This window comes from Sinocyclocheilus anshuiensis, unplaced genomic scaffold, assembly GCF_001515605.1.
Source record: "Sinocyclocheilus anshuiensis isolate Anshui unplaced genomic scaffold, SAMN03320099.WGS_v1.1 scaffold202, whole genome shotgun sequence".
In the NCBI taxonomy this organism is placed as follows: Eukaryota; Metazoa; Chordata; class Actinopteri; order Cypriniformes; family Cyprinidae; genus Sinocyclocheilus; species Sinocyclocheilus anshuiensis.
The window spans coordinates 1,038,698-1,048,985 of NW_015542342.1; the positions used below are offsets into that span (position 1 = coordinate 1,038,698).

Below are 10,288 nucleotides of genomic sequence, written 5' to 3' on the forward strand. Positions count from 1 at the left end.
AAAAAAAAATAAATAAATAAATATATATATATATATATATATATATATATATAAAAAATTGCTGCAGCACCTCTTTATACCCCCTGCCTGAAATGTTCTGTTTTTAGTTCTGTCTCTTTAAAGCCCTTCTGAAAAGCCAAGTCTGCTCCGATTGGTCAGCTGGCCCAGCTTGTTGTGACTGGCCAGTCACAACAGAGCGTTTGTTGGAAATGTAATGGCCCTCATCATAATCTGTTTTCGGCTCCCGAGGCTTCAGGAGCAGCTGTAAACAGTATTTATGAACTGGCACCAATATTGCTGTACCATTTTGAGCCAAAGTCCAATAAGGCGAGCATCTCTTCAATATAGCGATATCACTTACCCAACTCTTCTTTGAGGGCAGGCCAAAGCAGCCAGTAGGCAGCCGTTATGCAAATATGTAACTTGGTGATGTAGCAAAGTCACAAAAACAAATGAGGTGTTTCTGGCAAGAGTTTTCTTTTGGAGTCATTAACTCCCTTTGGACTTTGTAACTTTGCTGTATTACACACTAAAGGAAAGGTCAAATCAAAAAAGCATAAAAGGTGGACTTTAAGGCCTGTTCAGATCGAGAACAATAACTACAACGATAACTACAGTTATATTAGAGTCCACACCAATGGACATCCTGTTTACTATAAACGCGCAGTAGTTAGGGCGTCTCTTTAAAGTCGGGTGGATTCTGATTGGCTGTCAAAGTTTTTATCATTCATCAGCTGGAAAAAAAAAATTGTTCTGAAAGTGATTCTAACAAAATCAGTCCTCTATGTTGTAGTAGTTGTGATGTGAACTCCACTATTCTCTTATAACCATTTTTAAAAGTTAGTTACAGATTGTTACAGTTACCATTATAATTATCATCATTGGTATAAATGGGCCTTTATTCCCTTGCATTAAATTTCAAACACTAAATTTTCAAAGTACTATCGGGATCCAGAGCATTGCTGAGCACTTTGTAACTTCTAGCTTGTCGAGAACGAGAACGGCTCATTCGAGTCCAGACCAAGACCTGAGTAGTTTGAGTCAGAGTCAAGACAAAGACCACAAGAGGGTTGAGTCCAATTCAGACAGTGTCAAAATGCTTTTCTTTGGGGTCAATGAAGCCTGGTTTTGGTGGATCGTATGCGTGAGTTGGCACAGACCACAAAACATATCCACAGTGTTCCAGTACTCAAGACCGGACTCGAGACTTAAGTCCAAATGCTCCAGAGTACAAGACAAGACCAAGAGCATGAGAATGAGGTCTTGGACTCGAACTGAGATGGACCGAGTCTGATCTCAGGTACCTCAAGTGGTTGTGAAGGCATTGTTAGTTGGTTTCTAGAGTGGTCTCTGTGATTACTTACTAGTCTCAGTCAAAAGAGCCCGTCCCCAAGTCTATGATATTCTCTATATGCGGCTCCCTCCTTCAATGCAATGGGAAGTTTCTGCCAGGTTTCTGCCACACTGATCACATGGGAAAATAACAGCGCCTCTCTTCAACCCGTAAAAAACGAGCTTTTTTGCTTGTTTCCACAAGCCCTTAATCCTAAGAATGGCAAATAGAAATAATGATGCACGCAGCACAAATTTTAACTATCAATTAGTCAACTGATCTATACATTTACTAAAATGCTTGTTCATTATTATCTATGTCTTACAGGGGGGATTCGAACAAAAGTGACATCTGGGGGAACACGCCTTTGCATCACGCCTCTGCAAACGGTCACATGCAGATCGTCAGCTTCTTGGTGAACTTTGGAGCCAACCTCTTCGCTCTGGACAATGATTTCCACACTCCCATGGACGTGGCCGCCTCTCGAGACCACATGGACTGCGTCCGCTTCCTAGACACCGCTGCCGCCCAACAGACAGGCCAGAATGCCAAAAGGGTGGCGCGTCTGAAAGAACAGGCCACCAAAGATGCCGAGCGTAGAGTGAAGCTGTGCGAACGCGTCAAGAAGAGACATCAGAGTAAGATGGACAAGATGTACCGTGGCGGCTCTGTCTCAGAAGGAAGTTCACTTTCTGGCTCGGGTACCTTGAGCAGCGTGAACGGAGAACAGTTCTCCAAACTCAATGCCGCAGACACCAACGGATCGAACTCGTCGACAATCAAGGGAACTCCCCAGCACAAATTTGGGAAGAAAGACAAAGGGACAGTGAGTAGACAAGGGGATAGCAATGTCATTTTTGTCAAACAAGAAAGCAGCTCACAAGAGAAACCTGGTTTTGTTGACGTCTTCAGTGAGCAGGATGAAATTCAAGATGATGACGATGTCGAGAGAGATTTGGACGACGAGGGAGCCAGTCAGGTCAAGTCTATTTTCGAAAGGCCTGGTCTCGGGAAAATGGTGTTCCGCAGGAACTTCTCCATGGAAATGGCCATGGACCCTGAAGACCTCCCCAGCGGCAATACAGAAGACCTAGGGTACCTCATCCGTCAAGAGTTGTTTGAAACTGTGGATGAAGGTCTGGAGGGTTTGGACAAGGATTCAGAACTTCCTTGGAACGAAGAGGAGATCGGCCTGGATGAGGACGAGGAGACCTCACACTTGGATTCCTTCTTGGCATCGATCGGCCTGTTGGACTATGGTCCTGTGTTCACTCGTGAACACTTGGATCTTGACGCCCTGATGCTCTGCTCAGATGATGATCTTAAAGGCATCCGCATCCAGCTGGGGCCGCGCAAGAAGATCCTGGAAGCATCGGCTCACAGGAAAACTGTGCTAGAGCAGCCTGGCGTTATGAAGGACACCTTCCTTTAAAGGGGTCCTATTATGCTCTTTTACAAAGTCTTGATTTTGTTTTGGGGGTGTACTAGAACAGGCTCTCATACTAGGTTGTTTGAAAAACATATTATTTTTCACATATTTTACATTATTACAACACCTCTCTCCCCAGTCTGGCATGAACGGCTCGAATAGTTCCTGAATCAATTGAAGGCCCGCCTTCTGAAATACGAAATGTGTTGTGATTGGTTAGCTGGGCCAGTGTGTGTTGTGATTGGCTCACTCGGCGTCTGGTCGGGAAATGTCACGCCCCTTACCATAGCTGCCTGCGAGCTTCAGTGTAAATATCGCATCAAAATCAAACCAATTTGAGCGTGACTTAAACCCGGATGATTGTAAGCACTCTAAGTTCGTCTGCCTTGGGAAAGCTAGCGTGTCTCTGACATAGTGATAACACTCGTTGACTTTGAGCTTTGTAACTTCGCAAATCTTTTTTATGCTTTTATGTATCTGTATCTCAATTTTTTATGCTCAAACAGCAACATTACAGACTAACTAAAGTTGAAAAAGTGAAAAAGCATAATAGCACCCCTTTAATAACGTGCACCACTCAATCCTGCTATACACAAACATTTACAGTTTCTCTTAGCCGACACTCCTTTGCCATCATGTAGTTGTTGTTTCATTGCTCACTTTCTGTGATTTTAATGATTGAATGAAGTAATAAAGCAGTTAAAAATGTCCTTATTGTAGTAAAATAAGCTTAATCTCCAAAACAAACATTTGACTTCAGCTGTTGTTTGAGAATCAACCATTTTTTGCCAAGAACATGTTGATTGTTTTCATCTTTGAAATAAAAGTAACTCATACATCTCTAAACAAACGACACTGTTCATGTCTAGAGATCATGCCTATCTATCTATCTATCTATCTATCTATCTATCTATCTATGAACAGATTCTTCGAGACATTATATATAATATAGCATTGTAATTTTTTAATGTCTAATAACAGAATAAAACAGATACAAAAGAGAGGCATCAATTTGGCAGTAACTTCATCACTACTAACGTCTGCAGCTCCATAACCATGAGAAACAGCCGCAGGTCCTTCGAGGAGACAATGAATGGAACAATTCGTTAAAAATACATCAAGTAAGCAGCTGACAATTGAAAACATCCACAATAGTGCATACTTTCTTTCCGTTGCACTGGTGTCGGCAGCTCCCACAGAGGAGTGTTCTGGATGTGAGACTAGAGGGGTGTCGGAAACAACAGGCGTATTTCATTTGATCAGCTTCTGGTGGTTTGTGCGCTTTTGCTTTGACTGTCAGAGAAATGTAAAGAGTAAACCTTGCACAGTCCCCTTCACTGATGCAGCTGCTTCTTCCACAGAGATCTTCCGTGCTTCCTCTTCGACAGGCTCTTCTGGAGGGCCTCCTCTGGATTTAGGCTGCAGTTCTCCTTTTGCAGGGCTGGAACAATCCTTTGGTTTTTCACATCGTCCTGAGGCGAAAACGTCCAGTGAAATACTTCCTGAGCAACCAGCAAATGCTACCGAAAGCAAAGAAAAGGTCTCACTCCATTTGAAACAGATGCAATTAATCATTTAAAACAGCATGTCGTGAAACGTTTAACCAATAGGTAGTTTAGTAGCAGTCATTTCAAACCTGTATGACTTTCTTTCATCTGTGGAACACAAAATAAGATTTTGAAGAATGTCCCTCTTGTCTTTACAATGAACGTCATTGGGACTCATTGACTTTTATTGAATGGTCAAAAACATTCTTTAAAATATCTTCATTTGTCTTCAACAGAAGAAAGAAAGCCATACAGGTTTAGAATGACCTCAGGCTGAGTGTATGATGACAGAATTTACATTTTTGTGTGAATTATGACTGTAAAGTATGACTAATTTGTTGACACAGCGCTTGATTAAAAGTTTTTTAAATGAAGCCATATGAGTCTACTTTTAAATGTAGGATTAGGTACAATAGGTGTTAGGGAAAACACTGGGTCCAGGAAGTGTTTGTTTGTAGTTTTTATTGATTAATATGATGTGAATGTTTAACCTGTTCAATGATTTTCAGATGTAGGTCATAAACGTAGAGAAGGAGGATCTGATCTGTGATGGACAGATGATCAGTCATTGTGAATAGTTCAGCCGACATCTGCAAGAGCGCATCAGTTGGATTCAAGCTATTAAACACTTCAGTGTAACGTGCGAGAAACTACATTTACTTGTAGTTTGTCTTGAAGATTAACTCTAGTTAAATCCAATCTAGCGAGAGATCATAAAAGCACAAATATTATTCTGATGACAGCAACAAACCCTTCAAAAGGGAACACTTACCAACAGCGTCCTCTTGAGTCAAATGACTTAAAATATTTAGAAAGAGCAGCTTATGATTCGTTGATCCTTGGAAAAAATAGCTAATGTTGTCTGAAAGATGCTTCAGAAATAAGGAAAGCTATTTGATGGGTAATTATAAGTGATAGACTGAAAATGTGTGCTTTCAGTTGTGATCGTATTATTTTTGAATCAAAACATTCTATTGCTGCTGTATCTGCAAGACATTTGCCAACTGAAAAGCTCATTTGACATGATGGAAAATTTGAACTAGTGAAGTAAAAAAAAGAAAGAAAAAAAGAGTAAAACTAAAACCTGTTATGAAGATAGTTATTATTACAATGGATTGTTTTTTCATCATCATCATCGTTATTATGTAGTATCTGCTCATGTAACTGCATAGGTAAAATTAATTGGGTGAAAAATCTTGTCAGTTTTAGTGTTTTCATTTTAAATATTACCTGAGACCTTACAAAGTCTTTGGTGTTTTGACATTTAATAATGTTTTACACAAAATTTACATGAAATTGTTGACTTTTACTTGTACTTTTTCACTACATTTTAGAGGGGACGTCAGATGAAATTTTCACTTTTTTCACTTTTTTTTTTTTTGCATTTAGTTAGGTTTCTGGCATGTCTGCCAGCCCAGAAAAGCTGAAAAGAAAACACAGCCAATGTGCTATGCACTGTCTGAGTCTGAAACGGCATCATCGAGCGAAGCTGTTTAGATAGGGTTGTGCCTAGAAGGGCTACAGCAAAAACCGGAAGCTAACAATAAATTGAATTTTCTACCTATTAGATTGTGTTTTATTAACGTCTACACCTACCCCAACCCTAAACCTACCCCTTTCAATAATGCAAAATATAGTAATTATTGTTGTACAGTGTGAGAAAAAATTATGTTATATTGATGTGCGCATGCCCAGTAGTTTTTGACTTTGTTCCCTGTTTTGTGTGTGTTTTCCTCCCCCACGTGCGCTATGTTTATTTTTATGCCCATATTTGGTTTTTCCCGTTCCTGTCCTTATGTTCATTTGTTCCAGGGCAGGTGTTCCTTGTTTAGTTAATTTGATCCCAGGTGTGTCCCTTTAGTTACTGTGTATTTAAAGTGTGTTCTGCCCCTCGTTTCCCATCCGCTGTTATATGTCATTTTGTGTGCTCGATGTTCCCCGTGTTCCCAGCTTTGTTTACATTAAAGGTCCCCTGAAGTGCCTTAAAATCTGTTTTCATACAGTCTATGCTTGAAACACACAGCGTTATTCTATGTGGTGACGTAATTTCAACTGAAACAGGAAGACAGGGCGGGACATATCGAGTAGCCCCCGCCCCCTTTTTTTAAATTAGCCAATAGCGTTTTGTTTATATCTGAGCTCAGCTAGAGAAGCTGCAGATACTCTAGCTAAGGAGGCATGCAAAATGGTGATGTTATGGAAATCTTGTAAGCAAAAGTAATAATTAAAATTAGTATAATGAAGGAATGGCAACACAGCTGGGATATAGCAGTAACAGGCAGACATTATGATAGAATCCAGGAGAAATTAGGGAGTAGGAGGGTATGTAAAGGAAATAATAAAATACAAGGTATAATTACACGGTTGAGAATGGGACATACAGGATTACAAACCCGATTCCAAAAAAGTTGGGACACTGTACAAATTGTGAATAAAAACAGAATGCAATGATGTGGAAGTTTCAAATTTCAATATTTTATTCAGAACAAATGCCTAGTTTATAATGGGTTTTAATGTTTTTGTCTTGTCGCACCGGGACACAACATCACAGTATGGTGAGGGGCGTAACATTTCCGTCACACGCTTGAGGTATTCGGCCAATCACAACACACTGGATAGCTGGCCAATCACAGCACACCTCGCTTTTCAGACCGATGAGCTTTGTAAAAATCGATGCGTTTCAGAAAGGTGGGGCATAGAGGAGAAACAATAATGTACAGTATGCGGAAAATAATGTGTTTTTTTAACCTTAAACCGCATAAACACATTTCATTACAGCAAATACACAAAATAATGTTATTTTTTAGCATCGTCATATGACCCCTTTAAAGAAAGAAATTAGGAATTAGGAAACAAAATACTATGGAAATTAGCATTAAAGACATATTTAATGGTGATAAGGCTAATGAAAGTTTATTAGATTACTTGAGAAGAATTTAAGAACACACACACACACACATATATATATATATATTTTATTTTATTTTTTTTCTGGGAGGTGACTCAGGCCCACACTCCAGTATAGTAGGTGGCGGTAATGCACCTTATCGTTGGATGCCAACCGCCAATAAAACAGAAGAAGAAGAAGAAGAGCTAATAAAATATATTTATAGTACAGGGTTGAGCAAGAGGATTTAAACTCAAACAGGGATGCTGTATCCTGATCTGGATTTTAGGGAACCAGGGAAGTGTTCTGGAGGAGCTGGAGACGCAGCGCCAGACGGGACCCTGGAACCTGGGAATCAATCTGGTATAGGGAAGAGTTTCACATTTATGAAGAATTATTATTATTATTTTTATGTTCATAAGTCATTTCGAAGATAATAGCTAACATGACTGCACAACAGCAACGTACTGTAGGTGGCGCTATACATTTAGATTGTTATGCGCCAAAAAAAAAAAACTAAAGAAGAAGAAGAAGAAGGTTGTACGGATCGTTTAGCAAACGTTGGACACACATCGACGATGAAGCGGTCCTGCTGGCATGCGTCCTGCTCTGTGGTCGGCTGTAGAGCCTCACAGGTGTCCTTACACCGAATCCCAGCCTCAGAGGAAACTAAAGCGAAATGGCTCGACTTTATATTTAGAGGAAATGTCCCAGAAAGAGTGGCCAAAACCTGCTTGTGTGTGCCAAACACTTTCCGCCGGACTGTTTTACAAACCTGGGCCAGTACGAAGCTGGACTCGCGTCCAAGTTGTATTTAATAGATGGAGCTGTGCCATCAGTCTGTCACACAGCCGTACGTGTTTTATTCTGCTTGTGTGTGTGTTTCTATAATGCTAGCAAACACCAACATCTGAGTATAGCAGGAGCATCTAACGTAAATTTTCAGACATGAGGTAATACTATTAGATTACAAAAGGATGTAACTAGTAAAGTAACGCATTACTTTTTTTAATTTACAATGCAATATCTGAGTTACTTTTTCAAATAAGATGTTTTCCCATGTATTGACCATAGACTGTAAAGGTATTGACTGTCAGCCCTCCTGTCCTCATGTTGAGAGAAATCAGGAGTAAATGCAGAGGTGTTGCCAACTCTCGCAAGACAAATAAGCAACCGCTGCTTCAAAAACAAGCCCACTTTTTTTGATGATTTATTATCATCAATATTATTTATTACCAATAAATGAGCCTGCAACATATTAAACTGAAACCACTATTTTATCTGAAAAGCAAAAACAAGCTATTTTAAAAAAATCAGCAAACTGCAACAAAAATGGGAACAAAACTCATCTCCAATCACCTGTGAGCAGAATAGGATTGGAGAGATGGAAAAGGAGAAAAACGCAAGAGCTTCAAAGGGGAGCTGTAACATAGCCACATATTTATACTGCCTACTAAAATATAGGCTATTCGAACCATATTTACTCTTAGTATTAGTATAGGACTACTTGTTTTTTATTACAGCCCGTGATAATGAATACATTACAAAAACATTGTAAAAAAATAGGCTAAAAGAAAGTCATCCCACTCCTCTACGTCTACTTCTGTCATCGCTTGGATTACAGCGTCACGGCACGCGCCTTCTTTTTGAACGTGATTTTCTCCAATGAGAACATAAATAAAGAAACGAAGTTGCTTGTCAGATTTCCCTAACTAACAAGCAACCACATGTTTTAAAATAAGCCCAAAAAACCACAACCCTGGGATTTTTTCACGCAACTTTACAAAAAAGGAAGCCCAAAGTCACGTATAATACGCGGACTTGGCAACTATGGCGCGGAGTAAACATGATGTTACTGTAGTTATGGACTAAATGTGAACATCAGGGTTGCCAGGTATTCACAAAAAAAACCCGCCCAATCACTCCTAAAACTAGCCCAATCGCTCCTCAAAACTAGCCTAAAACTAGCCCAATCGCTCCTCAAAACTAGCCTAAAACTAGCCCAATCGCGCCTCAAAACTAGCCTAAAACTAGCCCAATCACGGGGGAAAATTATATTTCCTAATGACTACTCAATCTGAATATTACAGTGCTCTACCAATGATATTATGGTACTTCTAATGATATTACGGTTGCAATGATACTTGTGTAAACAATGCATTTTATGTTAATAAATGACAAAAGTAGTCAATGAAATTAAAACATCGTTTTTGATGTCAGTAATATCAGTATTGCTGAATTTAATTAATTAATTCCTTTTATTTCAGGATGTTACCTTACCATGCTTAAACAGCCAATGAAATGGTCTGGAGAATGTGTATAGCTCTTCATGAACAAGATGATTTATAAATATGTTTTGTCTATTTTCTCAAAATAAAAAGACAGGATTTTGTATATATGGTAAAAGTTGTTTTTTTAATCTATTCAGTGAGGAGAAGTTAGTGTATTAGTTTGGAAAGTGCATGATATTGTAGGATGTCTCCAAGGAAGCATATTGATTGATTGCTCTTTATTCAGTATATCAGCAGAACTGCAGTAAGGTTGCATATACATTAAAGGGGTCATATGATGCTTTTTTAAAGATCATTATTTTGTGTATTTGGTGTAACAGAATATGTTGACATGCTTTAATGCTCAAAAAACACATGATTTTTCAAATACTGTACATAATTGTAGGTCCTCTATGCCCCGCCTCTCTCAAACGCTTCGTTTTCTACAAAGTCCTCGATTGAAAACGAACTCTGGAGCGGGTCGGTTGTAGTGAGAAAGCAATCCGATCCAACGGACCAACGAACCAGGATATGTCACAATTTATGATGGGTAATTACATAAGTTCTGTGAAAAGCATCAGCTTTGTTGTTTTGCTAATACCTCAAAATGAACCAGTGAATGTCTGTGGGTGAGCACGTCTTTGCCATTCAAAATAAAAAAGTGCACTTTTTCATTTTATAATGCCATCTTATTGCACTTCTTCCTAGTAGGTGCATTTTAAAAATGTTTTCCCGATGAATCCTGGACTCCTGCTCAAAATGATAAATTCATATAAGGATGGCTACAAAAAAAGAAAAGAAAAAAAAAACAACAATAAGCCC

The 10,288-nt window shown here is 39.2% G+C and overlaps 1 protein-coding gene across 1 annotated transcript in view; it reads left to right on the plus strand.

The window, feature by feature from the left end:
• The window catches only part of LOC107691246 (ankyrin repeat and SAM domain-containing protein 4B-like), a 4,617-nt gene extending 1,820 nt beyond the window's left edge, over window positions 1-2,797 (plus strand). Inside the window, exon 2 of the mRNA XM_016489750.1 lies at window positions 1,661-2,797. Within this exon, the coding sequence (XP_016345236.1) occupies window positions 1,661-2,765 (1,105 nt within the window). The 3' untranslated portion in view covers window positions 2,766-2,797. The remainder of the gene's footprint in view (window positions 1-1,660) is intronic.
• The last annotated feature ends 7,491 nt before the right edge of the window (window positions 2,798-10,288 follow it).